The sequence below is a fragment of the Leptosomus discolor genome, chromosome 9 (assembly GCF_034619465.1).
Source record: "Leptosomus discolor isolate bLepDis1 chromosome 9, bLepDis1.hap2, whole genome shotgun sequence".
Taxonomy (NCBI): domain Eukaryota; kingdom Metazoa; phylum Chordata; class Aves; order Leptosomiformes; family Leptosomidae; genus Leptosomus; species Leptosomus discolor.
The window spans coordinates 19,975,175-20,000,382 of record NC_141399.1 but is presented as its reverse complement, the minus strand read 5'-3'; the positions used below and the strand labels follow the sequence as shown (position 1 = coordinate 20,000,382).

General features: G+C 40.3%; 1 protein-coding gene across 2 annotated transcripts in view; it reads left to right on the top strand.

Annotated features, from left to right (window-relative positions):
• Positions 1-21,260, top strand: part of DCAF1 (DDB1 and CUL4 associated factor 1) — a 52,892-nt gene extending 31,632 nt beyond the window's left edge. The window contains exons 18-24 of one of the 2 annotated variants that reach the window (XM_086469713.1): positions 362-595; positions 1,129-1,222; positions 1,687-1,791; positions 2,610-2,683; positions 3,509-3,613; positions 17,085-17,340; positions 21,059-21,260. In XM_086469713.1, the coding sequence (XP_086325839.1) occupies positions 362-595; positions 1,129-1,222; positions 1,687-1,791; positions 2,610-2,683; positions 3,509-3,613; positions 17,085-17,340; positions 21,059-21,117 (927 nt within the window). In that variant the 3' untranslated portion in view covers positions 21,118-21,260. Of the gene's footprint in view, positions 1-361; positions 596-1,128; positions 1,223-1,686; positions 1,792-2,609; positions 2,684-3,508; positions 3,614-17,084; positions 17,341-20,142 lie in introns of both variants that reach the window. The other variant, XM_086469714.1, reaches the window with a different exon arrangement.
• The last annotated feature ends 3,948 nt before the right edge of the window (positions 21,261-25,208 follow it).

The window sequence follows — 25,208 nt, the reverse complement described above, 5'->3', positions numbered from 1 at the left end:
CTGAAACAGTTTCTGGCTAAGTGGTACCTTGTGACTGCAGCTTCACATCTCACTTTTCATAATGGGGTTAGTTTCTTTGGAACTAATCCTGATCTTACTGAAATGTATCAGTGAACATGCAGCAAGCTAAGTACTGACCAAAATGTGTAGTGAGACTTGATTCTAGCTGTGAAAAACTGTTAAAGGACTGGTAGGAAGGGTTTATTCCATTATCTTTGGAATGCTCTCATATGAAATGGAAAAGCAAAGTGGGAAATGGGGTGATTCTGGAAACAATCTAGAAGGGGGAATGTGGTGTAGTCTTAGGCACAGGTGTATTACAAATTGTGACTAATCTTTCTTTTTCTTTTTAATCTAAAAGATCTATGATATTCAGACTGGCAACAAGCTATTGACTCTGTTTAACCCAGATCTTGCCAACAACTACAAGAAGAACTGTGCCACCTTTAACCCTACTGATGACCTTGTCCTAAATGATGGTGTCCTCTGGGATGTCAGATCAGCACAAGCCATCCACAAATTTGATAAATTCAACATGACCATCAGTGGTGTTTTCCATCCCAATGGGCTAGAGGTCATAGTCAACACAGAGATTGTATCCTTTGGCCACTGTAGTGTGCTGGGACCTAAAGAATTTGTATGGATAAACAAGTGGCTGTTTGCAGAAGTTGTGTTAATGGTCTGCTGTGTTACAGGTTATGTATGGTAACAACAGTTTTTGTCTGTGAATCACGTAAATAGGGACTGTCGGACAGCTAGCTAATTTAAATCTAGATTCTGCTTCTGATATGGCCTAGAGGAAATACTTAACAGACAGAGAGAGCAAGAGAGATTTTCTTTTCTAATATACTCTGTGGTACCTCTGCTCTCTTCCCATCCCTTACCAAGATAACCTTGAAGCTACGGCAGTAACTTCTCATGACTGGGAAAGACATTTTGAGTAAGAGCTTTTTCATTTTGAACGTGTGGAGGGGGTTGTAGTGCTAGAATTGGACTCTGGTTCTGTCATATTTGCAAGAGGGTGACAATGAGGTTTCTTGAACATGACTAATGAGTTGTTTGCCACTGTGTTGGAAAAGAAATAGAAACTTTCAATTGTTTGTTATTCCTTAGCCTGTATTTTTTCAGTGGGACCTCAGAACTTTCCATTTGTTACACACAGTACCTGCACTGGATCAGTGTCGTGTGGTCTTTAACTATACTGGCACAGTTATGTATGGAGGTAGGACTTCTCAGTCTTATATTACTCTCCCTGGTCACCTCTGATTTGAGATAAGTACATGCTTGTTCAGTGAAATTGGAAGCTTCAGAGGGTCTGTCTGACTCCAGACCTTACTGGCATGTGTGAACTGGAATTTTTTCAGGATGTTTATGCTACAAAGACAGTTTTCTCTGTCTCTCACAGCAATATCACAACTCATTTATGATTAAAAATCAGCCTGTTGAAAAAGAAAATGTGTATAGCGGCAGATCTGATGATGCCTGAGAAAATAATTTTGTCATCTGTGTTAAGTTTCAATGGTCTGCAGTGTTAATAATGGCAGCTCTGGAAGAGCAGATATTGAGTGGGTCTTGCCAAGTTATTAAATAAGAAGAAAATTCATGTCAGAGTGATTTCATCTTAAGTTGATTGGTGATAGTGACAAATGGAAGGAGGATTTGTGTAATAATCTTTCTTTGTATCAGCTATGTTGCAGGCAGATGATGAAGATGACCTTCTGGAGGAGAGAATGAGAAGTCCCTTTGGCTCTTCTTTCAGGACATTTAATGCAACTGATTATAAACCTATAGGTAAGAGAGGAGCAAATAGGTTGATCTGGAGGTTTGAAGGTTTATTGAAAATTCTCCTTAGTAACATTCACTTCCTCCTCTCCTTTGCATGCGTGACAAAACAAATTCTGCTATGACCTGTTCTGATTGAAGCACGAGAGTTGGGTTTAACACTAAAATAGGTACAAGTATCATATCCTCTTCAGTGTGTGATTGCCTTACTTGCTACTGTTCAGCAGTTCTGGCTTTATTTTCCTTTTCCCCTTTCCAAGTAGGGCATAATCTGAGATGATAGGTCATTTGGCCAGGATGTCACTGGTCTCATTTCAGGAAGGGTGCCTTTTTTTTTTTTTTTTTTTTTTTAATTTTTAGTTTTGCTTTTCCCAACAGCATTTCCCTATGCTGGTAGTTCAAAATGCTATCAGTTTGGCCTCCAGCTTGCAAAGTTCATGGAGCTAAGCTAGTTGCTGCTATGGACATAAACATATGTGGCTTTTGCTGTTGAAAGGAGACATGGCTCACAGCTTGGTTGCCACCTATCCTGGAAGATTATCTGTTTACAGTGCTTAGAGAAGCCAATAAATGTATTATCAAGGGAGGAGACACTGTGCAGAGCAGGTTAAGAACTTACCTGTCTCTTTTTTGACAGTCTCCAACATTTCTGTTCTTTATTACAGGTTGAATTAGTTACAAATGTTCATTTCACTTGTATTTCAGCTGTTGTTTCGTATCCCAACATTTTATGATCTGCTTTTAGACATATATTGTTAGACCTTTTCTTTCAGCAAGCATTAACTAATATGCAGTTAACCACTGAGGATTTTTGTGATGTTTTCCAGCTACCATAGATGTAAAGCGGAATATCTTTGACTTGTGCACAGACAGCAAGGACTGCTATCTGGCTGTCATTGAGGTAAAGGAGCTAAGAATAAACTCTGGTCTCTGTAGCTGTAGTTTGAGTGCAGTGCTTCTTGTTTCTTTTGAAAACCTGCAGAAGTGATGATTCTGGAGTTCCTACTATTAAATTCATGACCTAAGCAGTGGTGGTGTTTTGCTGATGGTTAAAGATGCTGTTAGTTTTTTGTTGACCACCCACAGCAGTCTAGTTTTTCTGCCTCTGACTCTTCAAACGTTTTTCCTCTTTATAGCAATAATTTCCTATTAAAATTTGTGCTATATCAGATAACTGGGAAATGCAATCTTCCTGGGGCTTCCTATGGAGCTTTGCTGTGAATCACCCTTATTGTTCCTCTTTCGCTTGTCTTCCTAGCAAAATCCCAGAAGCTAAGGATTTGAAGCAAAAATTACTGAGCAAGACTGCTGGTTTGTTAGGGGGGAAGTAAAATTAAATTAATGGGTCCAGTTCTTTGCCCAGTAATATGTTGTCAACTTTTAGCATTCTCTTGAGGCATATGGTTCAATGATATAATAGGGAGGCAGAATTGAAAGGAAGTGGTGTGCAGTTAGGTGAGAACTAACCCAAAGCACATTAAGGATCCAGTAAAGGTTTTGTTAAGTCTACTAATAAGAGTGGACTTGTGGATGACGGAAGCAGAAGGTAGGTATTTACATCACTGCTGGGCAAAAAGACTTGGTTTTAGTGCTAATTGTACTGCTGCTAGTAAATGAGAAGGAAGGATTTTGGTACTGTTTCTGTAATTGAGACCAGATGTAGCATTGAATATGAATGCTGAGCTTAATTCGTGGGCTAACTGCTGTGTGGGCATCTCGTCTTTAGAATCAAGGGAGCATGGATGCCATGAACATGGATACAGTTTGCAGACTGTATGAAGTGGGCAGGCAACGTTTGGCAGAAGATGAAGAGGATGAAGAAGAAGATCAGGTGAGAAGTATAGCATTAACCTGGTTGTTCAAGAGTGGCTGTTAGCTGTCTACGTGTGGGAGGTCACAGGTGTTCATTTATTACCCATAAAGTACAGATGCCTCATTCAGTCTTACTTAATGATTACGATTACTGTCAGTGTAAAGTAAGACTATCTATGCACAACCTGTGTGAACAGTAGCTTTGTGCACTGTAAACTGACGTGATAATTTATAGTTTATTTATTAATTTCCTTAAGTGTTTCAGTCTTGATCAGAAACTTTGCTGTTTGTTCTGCCTTTTTTTTTTTTGACACCAGTAGAGACAGTAGTGTTTGAGGTTTTCCTTTTTTCAATTCAAAGTCTTATATTTGGGTGTAACTTGTCACCAATTTCTGAATGAGGCACAACTTGTGACTACACAGTACTTTTACACAGCAAAATGTTTTAAGAACTCTAAAGAAAGCTGTAGGTTTGCATTGGGATGTGTTGGGTTTCCTTCTCAGATCAGCCATTTGATCTCTGGCAACTTAATAAAAGAGATAAGAACTGCAATAAGTGCTTTTCAGGGTACAGTTGGTAGAATACACAGTAGCACACAATACTTACTACAGTACAATGAGAATTAAAGTAAAATTTGAAGCTTTTGGGGTGTTGGGTGTGGTTTTTTCTTTGGGTTTTTTTTTTTTTTGAACAGGGAAAGACCTTATGCTTCAATTCGCTAAAGATTTTAAATCCATTATTCTCTGCTCTTTGGTGTCTGCATTCTAGTAAATCATATATTTGTATCTCCTGTGAGAAAAGCTGACTTCACCTTTTTCCAAAGAATGCCAGAAGGTAATATTTTGGTGGGGTTTTTTTGCAGACTGTGGAAAGCTGGATTTCTGACACCCTTTCTGCCTCTGAATCTTCCTGTTGCTAGGTTAAACTTTTACTTTCCAGTTCAGAAGACTGGATAGCAGATCTCATGAAAGTAATTTTCTTTGCAGTTAGTTGTTATTACTACAATTTTACTGTAATTCTAAAGATAAAGCAGTAGTTCTGCTCTGTGTAGACAGTTTGCTGTCATGTCCTCTCAATGTGCTACAAGGTTGCAGGTGAAGTCTTGATGTTCTTATGAAATCCTTGGTCACTGTTTCTGTCCCTAGATTGGATGGATTCTGTTCAGGAACTTTCAGGATGGGTGAAGAGTAGAATTCCTTGGGAAGTAATGAAGGGGGAGGGAAATTACTGTTCCTTCCAAAGTGTTACTGATTTCTAGCCATCCAGTGCTTGCCTTGGGCAATAGTTTCTATTTTTGTCTCTGCTTCCACTGTTTTTTGTTCACATTCAGTATATTTTAGTACACTTACACACATTGTCTTTATAAAATCTCAAAAGATAGTTTGTAGCTGAAATTGATTTTGCATTGTACAATGGTTAACTAGCAGCTATCAATACACTGTTTTGCTGTATCGCTGGTAGAATGTTGACTTAAGTGGAGATCTGTTTGTATAAGAAGATGCAGTCCGAATACTGTTGTTACAGGCTGTAACACAGGGTACCAAGCAGAGATAAGGTGTCTGTCATCCATCAGGTGTGACTGGGAATGCTTCCTGTCTTACAAATGGTGGTGGCCCCAGGCAGAATTTAAGTATGCTAAAAGCTTTCCTGTAAAGCTTATGGAGTATTCAAACAAAGCTGCTCCAGGATCAATTTGCAAGCTAAGGGTGACTAGCTGATATTGCATAATTGCTGCTATTTATGGTCTTCATTTCTGGGATGTGTAGATGTTTCCTGGAGAGTAACTTCTTGGGATGGTTACAATCAAGTTTCTTTAGTAAGAGAGATCTGGTTTTAATATAAACAACACTATGAACCCAAATTTGATTCAATCTATATATATAGCTTTTGGCTCCATGAAGACATCCAGCATTGAGGTACAATGAATAGAGGTTTTCCAGAATAAAGACAGAATCTCTCTGACACACTTCTCTGTTAAGGCAAACAAGAGTAATTTGTTTCCTGATGAACAGGAGTTTTCTCTGTATATATATGCTTACACATATGCAGATATTTACTACTTGTCTAGTTAGCTTCTGTGATTTAGGCTTTGAAAAATTGAAAATAAACTTTTAAACTTGGGATTTTTTGCAGATATTCTAAAACACCTTATGGCTAAAAGAAGATCCTTTTTGATCTTTTTCATGTAAGGGATGTAGGAGGAAATCCATGTGAATCAGCTTTATTCTGCTATCTCCTTGGTCAAGATTTTTAGAGCAGATATTAATGTTTGGCCCCTGTATCTTCACACCTTGACTTTATGCATATATATATATTTTCTACATTATCTACATGGGTCCGTGAGTACAGGTTTTTTGCCTGTACTGAAAGTAATAAATACTGAAATAGAAGCATGTTTGATGGGCAAGCCTCGCTTGGAAGTCAGGTGATGCAGAATTAAATTGCTTTAAAAATTGTGCTTGAGACAGTTTAAGAACTGTGGAGAAAAATATCTGTCTAACATTTTCTACTTTAAATTTTGATGCCTCATCATGTCAGTTTTGACAAGTGTCAACTGATAGCTCTGTGACAGATTTTTTGAAAAGCAAAAGTCTGAGTCCGTAAAATGAACCTAGCAGGGGTATTTGGCCTATAGGTATCTTTCAATTCCTTCTCTCACTTAAGTGAAAAAACAACTATATTACTCCCCCTTTCTCAAAATAAACCTTGTAAAATCAACTGATCTGTTACATAAATTACTTACCCTCAAAAGATCAGGCTGACTTACTGGCTTGTGCATGGTACTGCTGCAGTAAATGTTTATGGTTTTGTTTGAAATAGTTGACAATAGCACCGCTATAGCTGGGCCCTTCCTTGGCTGTTATACTAGATTTTTGAATGAGATCTCTGGAAAGCTGCCTTTTCCTAGTTACATCCAGTAATCCAGATAATTGTCAGGCCTTGTTAAACAGAACACATGCTAAATGGATATTGATACTCTGTGGTCTGTACTTGCTACAGTAACTGAGGGAAAGTGAAGATGTAACATGCTTAGCAAGAGCTGGTTTGTGAGCTTCTTTTGTTGGATGTTTTACTCAAAAATACTAGTCTTTCTGCCTTGCACTTTCATGAGTTTTGTGTATTATTTCATTGTTGGGTGGGTGTCTAAACAGGTGTATCAGTGACCGACAGTCTCACAAGTATTTGCAAAATTATGTTCAGTCTATGGGGAAATAGACAGTGTTTCCTATTCTTCGATCCTGCAGCAAGATCCTCCTCCTCTTCCTCCTATACTTGCCACTGTTTTGATACAGTCCTTCAGAGTCAGACTTAGCAAAAATAAGATGGACATGTGAGCTACTGGTACAGATGCTGGACCATCTTTTGGTTGTTACTTGCTTAATTCCTGTTTGTTTCCCTGTCTTGGCTGATTAGTATCCCCTGTTTCACTCAGTTATCTACTGTCTTCTGTAGTGAGGCAGACCAGGAATTTCAGAGGAAATGGTGTAAAGGAAAGTGAGCATACAGATCTGGTCTAGAAATGGCACATAGAAGTTGCTACAGGCTAGAAGAAGAGACTTCGGAAATACTAAGTGATCAGAAAAGCTAAAACCAAGGGAACTTGGCTGACCACAGAGTAGACTCAAAACTGTGAAACTTAAATCTGGATGACATGATCTTCTGAGTGGATTACAGGATTTTCAGTCTGTGCATTTTTACCTCTTTATTTCAGTTTTTCTTTCTATATTAGTTCTTTAAGGCCTGTTTTTTCTCTGTGGCACATGTGGATGATGTTGCATCTGTGAGGCTTAGGTAGTATTCTCAGTTATTGTCATGTTCAGAGAGATTTATGGCTTCAGCAGCAGATTGCTTTCCCTAGCTGTCCCTGTCCTATAAAGTGTGTTCTACTTCTTTTGCCAGAACTGAAGAACTGTTAATTATCTTGCAGTGCTTCTGGCCTATCAAAATGGTGATGGTAGGTGTGTAATTTGTCTTTTTGCGTTGGTTTAGAAAATTCTAGGTGATTTGAAATGAAAGCTTTGGAGATAAGGCAATAAAGACTCGATAGACAATCACTATTCTAACATGTGGTTTAGCCAGGGTGGAGAATGTTTTTCCTCAGTTTTCTGTGGTCTTTATGATCCTATAAAGATCCCACTCTACTTTTGTTTCAGGACTCTCCCCCTGTTTGCCTGCAACAGCAATTCCACAGTACTTTTATTGCTGTTGGTTTGATATAGGTTTGTTTTCATGTGGATACTTATTTGCTGGGCAAAAAACCTACAAACGTTAATCCATATTGGCACATGTATTTGAGAACCACCAGACCATGGTGGTGCTTTGTCACTATAGGCTGCCTAAAATGATTTATGTAATCAGGGACCCTTAGTTTTTCAGGAGCTGTTCCTAAAACATTTGAAGATAGTTTGTTTTGAAATCTTGCTTGAGATGAAATGGTTTACTGGATAATAGCTGGGAATAAGTATTTTCAGACAACTGATAATATGATAAACACGTGTTTATTGCACACTTCGATAGGAATCTTTGAACTTAGTTGCGGCCAGGAAGGTGAAGTAAAGAGAGGTTTCCATCAAAGACCTGTTTACATAACAGACACATCTTTTCAACAGTCATCCTCCAAAACAGATATTTATTTAAAAAAAAAAAAAAAGTTTTCCCAGTACCTGTACAACTTAACACATTTTTAGATAGTAGCAAATAACTGTGACTGCTTCAGCCTATTCTGCTGTTTCAGAATCTAGTTTCACAGCTGTCAGTTAATGCAAACAGTTGAAATTCTTGGAAGGGGAAAAGTAATTGGAGTCTTCAGAAGGCTAGACATAGTGTTATGGAAGAAAACAGCTTCAGCAGACATAAAAGCCTGTTCAGTGACAGAAATCAAAGGTTGACTTCCTCCCACTGAACACATCTTTCTAGAATTCCTAGAGTATCTGGGATCCAAGAAAATAAAAGCTGCCTCAGCTGTGATGATAAATGTCAGTCAGAAGCTCAAGAAAGTAAAAGAACAAATTCTTATCCATAGAAGGAGGTTCATTTCCCTTCCAAATTTTAAAATTCCTTTACAAGCTATTGTTTTTTGTCATGCAATTAAAGAAATGGGCTTATTTTTGTGAGTGAGAGTAAGGGATCAGTGAGAGAGGAAGAACGAGAAGCTGATTCAGAAATTGCGCCTAGTTGTGGACTCCTTATAGTATTTCTGAGCCCTGCAGCACAGAGAATATAACAGTCACATTAGAATACATTTATCCCTAGCGTTAAGGAGTGTATCAACTGCAAAATGATGGACTTGCACATGCCTCAAAGAGGACAGTGACTCTGGAGTTGATTATCATCAGGTACATACAGTCATGTTAAAATGAAAACATTTCATAGGCAAAACCAGAATATTGGTCAAAAGAGTCCCAACTGAACATGCCAATCCAACAGAGGCCTAGTTACTTTATAATTTTTGTTTATCTGCCATGGATGTTTTTTTCATTCATCACAGGTAAGTAGTCGTTAGACAAGCTAAACCTACTTATATAGACTAAGAGAATAACTGCCTTTTTATTTCTTCACGCCATGTTTTGCCTCTGTGACATACTGTATGCTGTGTGCTGTTTCCCGTATTAAATGTGCACATACCTACATCTGCATAGAAGCCTGCGGTAAGATTCCTTGCTTGTTACATGTATTCATGTAACAAATCCTGCGCATTCCCAGGCTTCTACATTTTTAGCTCTGTGACCTCGTTAATGGCTATGAAGAAATAGAAATTCTAACACTGAAGTAGCCAAGAAGTTGCAACCTTGTAGTGTGAAGGAGATGAAAAATTAATTTAATGGTATCATAATAGGAAGTGAGTTTGGGCTTGCTAGCTGATGGAGACAGGTAATCTAGGATGTAAATTCCTTACATGCTTGACCCTCTAGAAGGATTGTTGGCTATGTTTAAGCTTTTTGAGCTGCCCCTTGTTCCTTGTTTGGGGAGTGTTAAGAAGGGGAGGAATTGGATAGAAACCCTTAAGTGACTGAAAACTAGACATTGCCACTTTGTCACTCCTGAGAATTGTATAGCAAAGGATCAGAAAGTACCAGTATACTACACAGATGCTTTGGAAGCAAAGAGAACAATAGTCAGAAGATATGACAAGGGGGTTGTCTGTGGAGAAACGTAAATTACTAAAACGAGGAGAGACTTACTCCTTTGGAATGAAACATTCTTCAGTGAACTTTTATTTGAACAACAATCATGTGGGGTTTTTTGTGAAAGCAAAGCCCCTTCCCCTGCTGAGAATAGGTAGTAATTAAAATAATACTGATAGTTTGGCAGAGGCCAGATTGCTAAAAATGAGTTTGCTTTTCTCTAGGAGAAACTTGGGGGAGGAGTGTGAAAGAGAGTAAACTGGTAGGTGGTTTCTTGCAAAAGCAAATAAATTGACTGAAATAATGAGGGTCTGGGAAACATGAATTTCTTTTAAAAAAAAAAAAAAAAAAAAAAAAAACCAAACCCCACAACAAACAAACAAAAAAACCCACCCCAAAAACCTAGAGAAAACAAACTGTTTGTAGAAGCAGATGCTTACCAGCAGATGATTAGACTTAGCTACAAATAGCAAAAATTCAATTAAATACAAGTTGAAAGACTTAAAATTGGGAAAAGCATCACTGATGTTTGATTAACTGTTTTACAGGTGGAGAAAAGGCAGCCTTGTAGATGAAAATAAGAATAGTTAGAGTAGAGTAATACCACATAGCATGATTCGAACTGAGAGGTGCAATAGACATTGTGTTTTCAGAGGAAGGGACTGTTGCTGGAAAGCATCTGCAGGTGAGAGGTGTTGACTTGGAAGTGATGACAGGAGGTGAGCATGGGGCTGAGGAAGGAGCAGCTGTGAGATGGCAGCTGAGCAGTTCATAGAGCAGTAACAGAGGAAGCTGGGCAGGCAACTAGTGATGTAATTACTTGTTTTGGACTGTGAATCAACTCCTAGTAGAGGAAGAAATAGTGAATGAGGTGTTAGATGAAAAGATGAAGCTTTTTGTAACAGCTGAAACTGTGTCAAATAAGCAAAAAATCAGTGACCTGTAAATCTCAAAACTGAGTTAAGGTTTCCAAACCTAGTACTGACAGTCAAAAAAACCCTGTGGGATCTTCTCTTGGTAGCTAACAGCTAGCCTAGTGTAAATTTGAGAGATTATGTAATCTGCAGTTGAGAAGACTCAAATTCTGTTCATCTGGTCATGAAAAATGTTGGGATTGAAGAAATGTAAGTAAACTCTATGAAAAGTCTTAAGAGTGCCTAGCTGGTGTATTTTTATGTACTGCAGATCTGTAGTGCTGTAAGCCATACTTCCTGAAAGCACTTTGTACATACACTGATTTAATGTTAAAATGCAGTGCAGAAATATATTAAAATAAATTTTATTAAAATAAAAAAAATGAAGTTCTGCCTAGTTAACATGTATTTTACATCAGAGTTTGAATAAATGAAAGACTGGTGTTTTCCTGAGCCTTCAAATGCTTTTTGAGAGTTGAACACCAGTGAGTATGTTAAGTATCAATAAGCTGTACTACTCAAAAAGACAAATTTTGTGAAATTCCTATGTGCAAAATGACTGGGTAAAGGGGAACAGGAAGAAAGCTTATGATGATGATGAAAGTCTATGAAGCGTGTGCAAACGTGCATCAAAGAACAACATGGAAGACAATACATAACACTTGAACAGGAGCAAAGGATATTTACTAAGCTCTGAGCGGGCTATAAATACTGGCAACATGAAAAATTAGGTCAAGCATGCTGCCATCCCTATATATGCCATTCCTTTAGGGGATGTGGTTTAGGTTTTTTCCTTTGTAGTTATAAATGATAAATTAGTTGAACCAAATCTACTTGGTTTTCTGAATCTTTACGTAAGATCTGGTAGTAGAGTTAAGTTACCATTAATTTGCTTTGAGGTGATCTTGAGATAATCCTTTGCTGTGTAATCAACTTTTCTGATTCTGTAAGTTAATATCCAGCTTTTCTTGTACTACTACATCTCTGTAAATCTGCCTGTAAGCAGGCATGTTAAAAAGCCAATATGAATCACTTTTGCCCTCTTAATCATCCTCAAAGTAGTTCCAGGGTCATAGACTGTGTATTGAAGTTATCTATGTGTTACTGTGTAAGTGAATTAGTGAGTTAGTGAGTGTTGAGAGATTCCTGTAAGGTGCACACTTAAATTAACTGTCCCATTTTGCAGTCTTATCCTAGAAGAACTGATAGTTTCTGCATCCTTTATACTTGTCTAAAGTGTGTAACTGATGATGCTATACATTACTGACTTATACTCTTAAGACTTTTTGAGTTAAACTGTTAAAAACCCTTTGTATAGGTGGTCTTTTTCAGCCTAAGCTAGTCTTTATTAGTTGAGTGGAACAATTTCTAAGTTAAACTGGGGCCTGTCACTGAGTGGACATCTTACTTACATCTGTGGGTAGCTGTTACGCACTGAAGTTGCAGCCTTTCTCTCTGCTATCCCCTTGCAATAATAACCAGGGTTTTGTTTTGTTCTCTTGTTCACTTGAAATTGTCAGCTTTGTCCATTGTCTTATTTTTGCAGCCTTTTTGCTTTAACTGGGGTGAATCAGCACTGTAAGTATTTATGCAGAGAAGTGGGGCCAGTGTTGCAAATCTGCAGGGGGTAAGAAAAACTTACCTATACTAAGTTAGATAAGTAGAGACATCCTTTAATAACGATGTGCACTGGGGACATGGGATCCTTCCCAAAGATGTCCACCAGCACATTGCAATCAACATATATTTATACATTAAATTCATACATAGTTAATTTCTACAATACATATTTAATTTCATCCTCTCTGAGTGGTTCTTCTTTTCTCGCTTCTGATGCAAATTAGCACGCAGCCTTAGTTATAGTCTTCTATTGTTCTCTTTTGAGTAGGTGGTGTAATTTGGGTAGGTGGACCATGAGTCGGAGGTCTCGACCACTCCCCAAATTGACCACATATGGTCAAGGAACATGTTCTTGGCTCGTACCTGCTCTGGTCATGATTCAAAAATTATACACAATGGGTACCACCATAAATCCTGTCTTGCAGACATCTTGGACTACAACATACTATCCTTGTTTCTAACCACTAAGAGATTATTGGTTAATGAATACCTTAGGTCTGGAATTTTACAGAGGCATGCTAGCAGCATAAGCAATACAGATTTTATTTTATATTTCATCATTTATTCTATTTGAGACTGATCTACCTGAAATTATCACTAGTCATCCTTACTAATATCTAGTAATTAGAATTCTTGGTATTCAAACCAGAATAAGAGGAATAAGGGGTTTTCAAACAGCATCACTGGTGCATAACAGGTTTCAAGTTTCTCTAGTTTCTAAACTGCAATCACCTGGTTGAGGTTTCTATGCTTACAGATTTCAAAACACGCACACAGGTGTAACATTTTAAATTTAATGATTTTATGCAACACTAGGAAGCCATTTTGTGTATGAAACAGGGTGGGTGTTTCCTTTATTATAATTGTGGTGCTGCGTGTTTGAAGAGCAGAAAGAGTTGGTCATCCAGGTATGTTGATCCTATAATGACCTCTGCATTGCAGCTGTTCTGTAGTGACATCTGTGTATGCTGGAGATGAAGAGTAACACTGGTACAGTGTTGTGAAGACAACACAGAAAATGCCTAGTATCCATGTTCACTGTAACATGTATAATAAAATTAATACAAATCTATATAATTACAAATTTGAGTCTCATTAGGGGTCAGTGGGTACACTAAACTGTTCTGTTCTTGGCATCTATCAGGGTAAAGCTCCCTAAAGTTAATCATAAGTTTAAGTATCTACAAACAATTAATGTACCTGAATCACTGTGTAACTAAAATGGGTAGCAATGGGACATCCTTCATTCAGAAGCTGGGCTTCATCATGTCCCTCTGAATGTTGCCTACTCAATTTAAAAGGGAGCATTAGATTTTTTTTTTCTTTTTTTCCTCCATCATAGCCTCAGATTTGGATTGTTTGTAATCTTACATGAGTTATAGGAACATAGTGGTTTGGTCTGGCTGTATTATAGTAATGGTGCACCTGGCTGTAGAGCAGTCGCACAGAAATATGGGGCAGTGAGTCAGAGTGCTGATAATGAGGTAAAATGTTTTACAGAGGGAATGTTACAAGATGATCAGTTTGTGATTCTACAATACTACCCTTGGGCCTTCTGTAAAGATAACGGGCAGCTGTGAACTGGCTTCTGTTGGAGAGATAAAAGAATATTCTCTAAAGAAGCAGAGGAGGGATGTGAGGACTCCATGAACAGTTCAAGTTCTGATCTATTTAGCTTTTACAGAGAACAACCCAAGTAGAAGAATATCCTGAGGCATCTAAAGGAGTTAGTGATGGCTGAAACAGTTTGCTGACATTAAGTCACATGGATTGTTTTGGTTCATGTGTTCTGTGGATCAGTTTATTCCAATGAGGAAGACAAGCACAGGTGCATGTCTTGTTTTGCATAGATGTGTGTGCTGGTTCTTTTTTCTAGCAGGACCTGTGTCATTGCCCAAAGCTCTTGGGAACTACTGATGAGTAGGCAGGAGCTTGCTTTTGCAGGTTTTTCCTTCACAAACCCAGGTATGGTTTGGAATAACCATTCTGCCTATCTTCCCTTGTGACATTGCACAAGGATATTTTTCACTGCTCTTACTCGGTATGCTTGTATGAGTCAGTGGGGAAGGCATGCCATTTTTTATCTATATGTGGATCCCTTATGCAAGACAGTTGTGGCATGTGATGAGAATACAGCCTAGATACCCATTAACAGACTTGGCATCACTTACATATGATGGTGTTAGGTGTGAGGAAATACCAGGTGGAGTCTTTCTCAGCTACATGTCCCACAGATTTGTTTTGGGTGCAGAAGCTCCGTGTGTTTTCCCAAGAGAGATCTCACCACATATATGCAAGCCTTGTGTTTCTAGACTGCAGTATTGCTGTGTGCCTGTGAAGGTTTGTGCTTGGAGATTGTTCAGAAGCTACTGCAGAATTAATTTGCCTGTTAGCAGAAGCACCACATTTTTCCAGGTTTGTGTTCTTTAAGACATGAGAAGGTGTACAGGTTTTTCACTACTCAAGATCACTCCTCTTGAACTGTGTTCTATGTCTAGCATTCAGCTTGGTAAGAATGCACGCTGTGCCAAGGACAGGTATAATTTAGATCTTGTCTTACTGTTCTTAGGTGGTTTTTAAATGAGCGTGGCCTGACCTTAATCACCCACTTCAGATTACATAATTTAAACCGGAAAGGTAGAAACGTTGATTTCAGTTCTCTAGTCTTCTGTTGCTGATGGTATTTTCACAAAGGATTTTTTCCTTGCTGGTTGGTATAATGCTTCAAAGTTGATTTGCAACTAAATATACACCCTTTCTGTGTAATTAGGCCCTCATTCTTGTCAGCCAGGGGAAATCTTTAGCTTTATGCAACTATATTTCGTTTCATCCTATATTTGAAGGGTGACATTGCAATGTATGCCTTGCTTTAAGCTTGAATGAAAATGTTGATAAAATAGTATTTTGGTTTCCAATAAATGCATTAAATTTAAAATATATTAAAATTCAGTAGTCTTGACATTTTCTTTTAAGTCATTGTGTACTAGATATTTAGGAAAAAAAATGCTTTCAGAAATTCCACAGATGTGGAAACTGAGAGGGTACCTAACTCATTTCAGAATCCTTTAGGTTTCGACTACATGGACTCTGAATCTTGTAGACAATATACTTTTTTCCTAATGTCTACACTTGAGTGTCTATCTCCAGACACTGAAAAACTTGGCTTAATTTTCCCAAGTTTTTTAAATAAACTGTTTTCCTCCTTTCTAGCTTCAGAGTTGTTTAGAGACTGAAAAAGGAAAATAAACTTTATTACTCTATTCAGAATTGAAAAACTGATTAAAAACTGTAAAGGCAGGAGAGTTTAAGACATTGGTTTCTGCAGATACTGCATAGAACAAGAGTAAAAGTTAAGGCAAAGGCTTTTGTACTGCATTCAATATATTTTATGGAAAACTATGCTCAGTATGGCATTGTGATTTAAAACTGTGACCTGCAAGTAAGATATTGTCTCTCCTGGTGTGTATGCGATTCAAAAAGCATTGTCCATTTATTTGAGGACTCATTGACTCAAAGTAAAGTTTGTAATTGCCTAAAATAAGCATAGGCTTTAACAGAGGTTGTTTTAATTTTATACATAAAATAAGCTCTTTGAGGAGGAAATCTATGTAGGAAGACAATACTTTTGTACTGTAATCTCCGTTTAAATAGCACAGCACATCTTGGTCAGTAGAGGAGACTTGGCTGCCTTTTACAGATGAAGAAACAATAAAATTTGAGTCTTTTTGGTATTCCTTGTTTCTTTTGCCTGTGACAGATGTTGGATTTGTTTGGGTGTGGTGGCTTTTTTTTATAGCACTGACTGAAGAAAAAATAGATTGGGGAGAGAACAGTAAGATCTTTTTTCTCTGTCCTTTTAGATCTTAAAATGCAGAAGTCTGAACAGCACAGTGTAAGTGTGGAGAGCTTGAGGACCAAACTAACCCTTGAAGTGGGTCTTAACTGCTTCATAGTTTTGCAAAATGTGTTCCCTCCCAAAACAAAGGGGCAATTAAGTCTCAATGACTCGAGCTGTCTTCCTGCCACATGAGAGCATTCTGTTAGAGAAAAAGGGTGTGACTCTGAGGAGATGTGCAGGTATATTGAACACTTTCTTTGAGTCTTGGAGGCTTCCTGGAACTTGGCTTCTGATGGCACTTTTTAGCCTCTTGTTGGAAGAACAATATGACTGTAACAGCTTCTTCCCACTCAGTTTTATCTGCTAGACACGGATTTCTGGACTTGATCTGTACAATGAGAAATTCAGTTGCTTTATTGAATGCAAATTCTTATGGTTTGATAAAGATCTTGATCCACAGGTAAATGCCAAAGATGAGACTTTTTTTAAACAGTTCTATCATCTGAAGCTGAGTGATTAAGGGATTGATTTAGGCTAATAGTATCTTTCCCTACATTTAACATCTTATCTAAAGCAGGAATGACTGAGAGACTGAATGTCCATGCTGCGTGCTGTTTGATGCTAAGTTAGATGTTTTGGTCCAGTTGAAACTAAAGCAGTTTGTACAAGACTAGCAACAAAGCCATGGATTAACAGTCAAGAGGGCATTGTGGTGGTGACACATGTTGATGGTCAGTATTGGAGAGCAGCTTGAGCCAATGATACCTGTGTTGCACCAGCATTTCTGCAGATAAGGCTTTGGAGTCCTGCAAATGATCTAACATGTATCGTGTTCTGTAGCTGTGGAGAGAGTGCTTACATGGGTGATAGGAAAGTGTAATGTGTGATGTCTGGATATGGGGAGAAGTGAAAACTAGAGGTATGTTTTCTTCAATTATTCCATTTTGCATTTGTTTTAATGTCTGCAATGGACTATTTTTGCTGTCTTTATAGGAGGAAGAAGAGCAAGAGGAAGAAGATGATGATGAAGATGATGATGATACAGATGATCTTGATGAACTAGATACGGACCAGCTGCTGGACGCTGAGCTAGAGGAGGATGAGAACAATGAGAATGCTGGTGAGGATGGAGAAAATGATTTTTCTCCCTCCGATGATGAAGAGCTTGCAAACCTCCTGGAAGAGGGAGATGAGGGTGAAGATGAAGATTCTGATGCTGATGAGGAAGTTGAGCTGATTCTTGGAGATAGTAAGTGTGTGCCCAGCTTGGTGACCACAGGTGACCTTGTCCTCTGTTTAATATCCTGATAAATATGCAACACCTAAGTCTTCCCTGAAATGACTCAGCTGACTTTTCCCCTCACTGGTATGAAAGGCACAAATCATCGTGCTTGTTCATGTGTGGACTCTCAAAGTAATCTGTTGGTAAAAACAGCTCTTACCTGAGAGGACAACTGTGAGTTCTGGAAAGGAAGCTATCTCCTTTCTTCAAGTGCTCCCAGGTGCCTGTGTGAGAACTTGGCATGCCAAGAAGCTCCATATGAAGAAGCCTTGTCTGATTGCTTGCCTGTCCTGCCCTTCAAGGGGACACTGCTTGAACTGTTACCTCACCTGTCTTCTCTGCCTTATTTGTACATGTAAGGACAGAGAAGCTTTTTTGGTCCTTGGTGCTATTATTTCTCTTTTGTAATTGCTTAAAGTGCAGAACTGACATGGCATTTCTGACTTCTTTTCCTTTTTTAGACTGTTCTGAAGCTAACATAACTGTTGGGATAAAATTTAAATTATTCTCTTTTTCTGGCATTCCACAGATACAGAGATTTTAAAAGTTAACGAAGTGTGTGTGTGTATTTATGTGTATAAGAAAGAAAGGTCTAAACTTTTTTATGTAGCAATTCGATTTGAAAAAAGACTTCACGAGAAATAGAAGGCGAGTAGGATAGCATCAGGCTTGGGATTTGTGACACCAGATTCTGTTCCCTTTTCTGCAGCACAGTTTTTGAGTATGTGTGGCCAAGCCACGTAGTTCTTTTTAATTTCCGAGCTGTAGACTGGGGATAATATAGTTACCTTAAGTTTAAAGGATGGTAAGGATGAGTCATTACAGTGTGCAAGGTGTTTGAAGTTGTGCAGTGATATGAGATTAATGTGCGAGCTGAGGTGGGGATCAATCTTCTCTGCCAGCGCACTGGAGGATTAAGCATGCCAGACCTCTGTTTTGGCACTAACATGGCTGGAAGACTGACTCATGTCCCTCTTTTCTGCTAGAATGTAGCCATTTTTAAGGATGCAGCTAGATCAGGTTGCCAGAGTTATTCTGTGGGGTCAGTCTGCTGTTCTCTTGAAGGTCATAGGTATACAATGAAGGGCTGTATAGGACTTTTACAAAGGTCAAAATCATTAATAGCGTATTGCAGTTCAACATTTTGGGATTGTGCGTAACTTCTGCCTGTCCCAGTAGCTGGCAGGACCTTCTTGACACAGGTCTGTTCTTGTTTCCTCAGGGGATGCAGAGCCAGAAGTATTGAGAGCACCCAGCGTGCTGTAACTTGAACTGTCCAAGGGGCAGAATGGAGGAGAAGTTCAGGCCATTTCAGTAACTATTCCTGTAACAAAACTAGGTGCTACTTGACACTTAGTTATTTCAAGTGCGCTCTGCAGACCACTGTGTGTTTTGAAATGGCTCCATCTGTACACCATTTCTGGATAGAACCACTTGATCTGGTATCGCTGTGGAGCTGCAGCCAGCCCATCCTGTGGCTGTTAGGTTGCTTAGCAGCATCTTTGGGAACTTAAAGCAGGGAGTGCAGCTCTGCCAGGCTGATATATGTGTGGTCCTTGCACAGGGTTTGAGCGGGGTGTGGCTGTGGCTTCTTCTCTGTGACTTCAACTTCATCTAGCTTGCTGTTGTTTCTCAGCCAGGAAGAGTGATTAAAATTTCCCTCTCCTTTGCTTATGCTGTGTTCCAGAATTGAAGGTTGTAAAGGCAGTGACGCTGTTGCCAAGTACAGATCTGAGGCACGGTGATGCATTTGGAGTGCTTCCTACTGCAGACCCTTGCTGTACTTTGGAAGAACATCCATAACATACAGTGGGTGTGCTTCAAAACAAGATAATTCAAAGAACAGTTGAAAGAGGGCAGTGAATGGCTTTGGTTCCTTGTGCTTTAGAAGAGGCTTTATTCCCTTTTCAGGAATAATTCATGGAGAACCTTTTTAAGTATAAATTTGTCGTCTTCTTCCTTTGTCACTACCTTGGGGAGGGTAGACTTCTTTGTCTTATCTGAAGCAGTTTATACATTGTGCAGATCTTTCAAGAGCTTGTTGCTGGGCCAGTGGAGTGTCCTTTTAGAAATGCACGTGTGATGTGGGGTGGAAGAAATATATGGAGTTCTCATCAGCAATGTGGCTGACTCTTGTTTGCTCTTTTCTGTAATTGAAAATGGCAACTTCCAGGCAGGTCTATAAGCTTCTGCAATCAGGTTTACTTATAGACATGGAGCTCAAAATTGAAAGGCTGTGTCAGGGACTGGAGAATAAAGAGTTAGGAGATCCCCTTTCAAAGCTTTTCTCTGGTGTTTTTAAAAAAACAAAACAAAACAAAAAACAGGGCCAAATGTTTTCAGCTTCTCTTCTTCTCCAGAGTTTCTGGATTGTTATCTCGCTTGTGCTTCTTTCCCTCTTACTGTGTAAGTGTAGCTGCTGCAGCACTGGCTGGTGTTTTCCAACTCCCCTTACATGGCTGTAGCTGTTCTGGGAGCGTTGATGACCCCTCAGCTGAAGCTCAGTATGATGGGTGGTGAGACTGGAGCCATCCCTTGCTGATCACAGTGGAAGGGCAGTTGGTTGATCGTCAGGGAGGAGGGTTGGGGGAAAGGGTTTGTCCCCTCTGCTGCTTGTCTGTGATTTTTTCTTTTCTTAAGGAAAGCAGCTGAGAAGGGGTGAACCTTCCAGAAGGCCTTGACAGGCATTCTAGAGATCCAGTGTAACTGAGATGGCTAAAAGGAAGTCTTGGTGTCTTTTTTTTTTTTTTAACTGTTTTTAACACCTAGTTAACTGCAGCATCCAATGAATTCACATAAGAGCCAACATCACCTCTAAGGTAAGGCAGGAGACCTCTTGCTGCCACAGCTGCTACCACTTCCCTCTTGCACAACTGAGGGAGGAGAGATCTTATGTTTTAAGATAAAAAGCAAGTGTGTGTGTGTGTGACTGCTTCTGGCAAATCCTTTCATGTCTTCATTCTGTACCACAATGAAGAAATCCAGGAAAAGCACAATTTTCAAGTCATCTTTAATGAGTGCCATGCAGTTAAATTCATTACAGAAGCCTTCAGGTTGCTAGAAGAAGGTTGTAGTTGTGAATGTATGGATTGCTTCCGCCTAGTGGGGAGGTCTCCTGCTGTGCTGTCACTAAGGGGAGTGACAGGCCAAGAACCTAGTACTGAGAAAGTCTGGGTCTAACTTATTGCATAATGAGTTAGCCCGATGCACATTATAGAGGCAGTATTTCACCACATCAGGTTGGTGGAGCTGTCAAGCTTGTGTTCTAATAACAGCTGTGAGGATCTGTCCAGGCCCCAGCATGAGGAGCTCTTGCAGTTAGATGTGCACAGTAAGTTGTTGCAGGCAGCTTATGTGCAAGTAATTTACTGCTGGTTTCCTTTTCCCCATCTTATCATGGGGAAAAAAACCTGCCAGCTACTAGAAACTGCACTTGCCAAAGCTGCTCTCCTCTTGGCCCTCTGTTTTAACTGGGGAAAGCAAGCTCTGTTGCAGATTTGCTAACTGCTTTTGATTGATTTGAAATGCACGAATGGTGCTAGCTGCCTCCTGTACTGCTGGGGAGCTGCTGGTCTCAAGCAGCTGGTGGCCATCTCGTCTAACTATGAATGCATTGCCTTGCTTGGCTGCCCTGACAGTTGTGGTCTTCCACAAACCAAATGTAACCTACGTGTCTCCTTTTCAGCCGACAGCTCGGATAACTCTGACTTGGAGGATGACATAATCCTGTCTCTGAATGAGTGAGGAGTGACTGCCAGGCGGGGTGTCAACAGCAGAAGACCGGAGGCCAAATTGGAAACTGATTCGGAGCACCCCAACCCTTTTTCTCCTGGGAAAACCTGAGGAACTCTGGGGGTCTACAATAAAGAGACTTGGTGTTAGGCCTCTTTTCTCTCTGCCTTTTTTTTTATTTTTTATTTTAGGCTGAGATGACTCTCCTCTTCAAGGAAACTTCTGAAGATATTTCACAATATATTTTCTTTGTATAAAGTTCTTTCCTAAAGAACAGAAATAGTTTTATATAAAACAAAAAAAAAAAAAAAAAAGGCAGGTGTTCTAGTAAAGAGGGGATGAACTTTGTATTCCTGTAGTACCTTGTTACCATGGGGTAGGTTTGGGTGAGAAAAATTCTTTAAAATTAAGAGGCATTTTTATGCAACTAATAAGTGAAATAAGAGGATCTTGGTTTCTAATATTGTTGAGGAGTGAGAATATTTTTATTTTAAATATGATTTTATTTAAAAAAAAAAAAAAAGGCAACAGGTGTTAACATCTGCTAGTGTGCCAGGGTGTTTCGGATGCTTTTGTCCTCCAGGGAAGAGCCCTGGTCTAAAGTGGAGATTCTCGCTGTGATACCAGCTATAGTGGGAAGCTGAAATCCTGGCTTGGGCTAGTCACAGCCTGGTATTCCTGAAGACATGGGGATCTGGGATTGAAGTTGAAGACCTCTTTCTCCCCTCTGCCCTTTGTGGTTCAAGTTTTTATCTTTTTTTTTTTTTTTTCCCCCCCCTCCCTCTTGCCCTCTGTGTGGAAACTGCAAATTGAAGGCCTTTTTCTTTAATGTAAATTGTATTTATTAAAAAATTAAATACAAATCTTGTCTCTGTTTATGGCTGTGAATTGTAGCCATGCAGTCCTCTGCTACCGATTCAAAAGTGGTGTTCTGTGCACCTGAGGAGCTCAGCCAGAGAGCAGCTAGGTGTAGCTAGTGGCCTGGCTTCAATAAGGAAGGGCAATACAAGCAAGGGGTGAGATTTCTGAGTGCAGGCTGCACCTGTTGCTCCAGTCCACAGGCACTCCCAGAGCTGCACTGTGGACATTGCGCAGTGCCTGCAAGTTCAAATCTGACCTGGTTTGCCTGTCAGCCTCGAAGTCTCAGTGGGGTTGTGGGCAGTGCGGCGCGGCACCACATCCTCACCGTGCTGTGTGGGAGCTGGAAGGTGCTGCTAATGCCAGGCTGTGATTTTGTTCAAAGATGCACCAGGATACCCCTCTGCGGTTCAGCTACGGGAAGCGCGGTGAGTTGCAGGGAATTCTTCCCCACCTTGCTGGTGTGCGTCAGAAGACGGGAGCAGTGTTGGGCCTTGGGCCTCCTCATCCATGTGTGGTTTGGCATTATGTACGCTGCCTTGTGGCTATTCTGGCAGAAGGCAAATTGGGTGCTCCTGTTTGTACATGACAAGAGGCCCTGCCCTTAGAGGGTGATGAAAAAAATTGCAGTTGAGTGTTTGATTTCACTGTGCAGCACAGAACTGCACAGCCTAGTTCTGTGAGTCAGAACTGGAAGGTAAGCGTGCTCATTGCTTGCTTTGACAAGGCCACTAAACATGCTATTTATTCCCAGGTGTTCAGATAGCATCTACTCAACTATTTTTACCCTTTCTCTGTTTTGGACACTTTCAGAATAGGGTTTGAGGCAGAACAGGGAGCTGGAGGCTTCTCACTCCTTGACACTACAGCAAGTTTTCCATCAAGAACTGTGCTTATTTCAACTAAGGGTCAAGGTTTCATTGCTTGAAGAGGAAGAAGGATTTTCTTTTTAACCAAGTAGAAGGGATAGATTTTCTTCCCTCCAGCATCTCATCTAAGTGCATTTACCCAGGGCTGCTTGTCAATAATTAAAAAGAAAGGTTCTGCTGCAACTTGCAATGGACAATTTTACCCTACAGAGTCAGTAAAGATGAATGAGTTGTGAATGCTACAGCATTTAAGACCAGCAATTGGAGCAGCATTCTCATTAAATGACGGGATTGAAAATCTGATGTACCATCCAACAGCTGTGGAAGCCAGCCTCTACCTTATCAAAAAAAAACATCTTATGCAACCGTACCTTAGAAAATGTGCTGCTGAGGAGGAGGGGAAAAAAAATGTAAAGCATATACTCAACTACTGATAACAGAGGGAGATACTGTGCCAGATGTTGGTATCTTGTTCTGGCATCATACCACAGCTATAATCAGCTGCATCTGTTGCTGCCTTGGGCTTGGCTATCAGAGAAATTTACCAACTAGTTGTGTGAGACGGAACCAAAACATCTAGGATGGAGCTCAAATTTATAAATTTGACTTGAAACTGGGCTTCTGTAAGTATATGTGCCATCCCTCCCCTCCCACACCTATCCTAACTTTATTGAACAGAGCCAAAGGGAGGATGCTGCAGCCTTAGGAGGCAGGGCCCAGCTGCTGCAGGCTGCGGTCACCCATCAAAACCTGCTAAAGCAGCCCCCTCTGCCTGTCCTGGGCAGGCTCTCTGCCTATCGCAGAGCTGCTGAAGTTAAATACACAACCACAGGGGAGGCTGCCTGCACCCCCTGCTACCTCCTTTGTTCTTGCAGGGTATCATTTAAGAGCGCTGGGGAATAGGGTGGGTGTAACAGGCTGGGTGCAAAATGGGGATACAGAATTGAGGACTGGCAGGGTGTAGGTTTGTTTGTTTTTGTCAGGCCATGATTCTACAACTAGTTGGGATGGGGGAAATCTCAGTGTTTGGAAAATCACCGCTTTCCCTGGCATCATGATTTATTCAATTTAAAAAGCATCATGTTTGGAAAAAGTCCTGTAATCTTCCTGAACACACACAGCATGTCCTAATGCAATGCCATACAGTATTTTTTCTATGTGGACATTACAGACCTTGGCTTAGCGGGTGGAAGGGGCATTTAAATGTCCTGTCAGCTGGCTAGGATGTACCTACTGCTCTGTAGTGGAGGGGAGCCTTTGCAGGAATGATGCTGCATTTCCTCCTGTGATGTGAGCAGAAACTAGCCCAGCACCAGCCTGAGTATCTGGATGGTCCCCTTCACTCTGGCTGGACTGTGAGTAACTGCTCAGCCAGTTCGTTACACTGCAATACAGTTATGGAGTACAGGCTCTGTAACCATCGTGCTAGCAGCCTGGGAGGCTGTGTGCATACATCACTGCAGCACCATGGTTCAAAAAAAAAAAAAAAAAAAAGTCATATAGGCCATGGCTTGGAAAGTAGAGTAGAAACCTCAAGGCTGATCAGCACTTTAACCTGCATCTTAGCTAAGCGTAGTAATCAAGGTGTGATTGGCTCATCAGCACTGGTCATATGCACATGCTGGGCACCTGGGACTGCCCAGGGCTAGCCCTTGTGCCTGTGTTTCTGTTGTAGTAAAGGCAGGCAACAACTAATTTTTAAAAAAGAGGCTTTGTAAGACAAAATAATTACTGAATGGGTGTTAAAAAAATAATAATGGAGCAATTCAGTCTAAAAACTAATGGTCTCAGACCAAACCCACCACCTCCCACCCTGGTCCCACTTAGGTTTGGATCACCCTGAAAGAGACAAAGGCCATTAACCTGTTTGCGACTCCCTTACTGCCACTGCTGTACCAGATGGAAAGATGCTCCCCCCCCCCCACTAATGCCCCCCCCCCCCCGGACTGTTACACTCACCATCTTCCAACATCACTGAGTGTCTTGGGCCTCCCAACTAGAGCCATGTTATTCCTCCCACACACCCCCCATGCCTATGTGTATATTCTCCCCAGAGCTGCAGCCTGTCCCAGTTTAAGGGCCAAGTCTTGCAAGCTGTAAGACAGAAGTGTAGTGTTACTTTGCTTATGACTATCTACCCTTTTTCAGGCCCATTTTTCTTGGAACCAGCCTGGATGCATGTGTGTGGTGGGATAGTGGACAGGACTACAGGACAGGGTCCTTCAGCCTCAGCACAGTCTGTCTGTTCAGGCAATGGCTGTGGCTCACTTGCATGCTGCGGAGCTGGGTCAGGTCATCAGGTTTGAGGGCTTATACTGCTTCTTTCCCAGGTATTTTTTGCCTTAAAGCCTCCAACGACTTCTTTACACCTGCTAA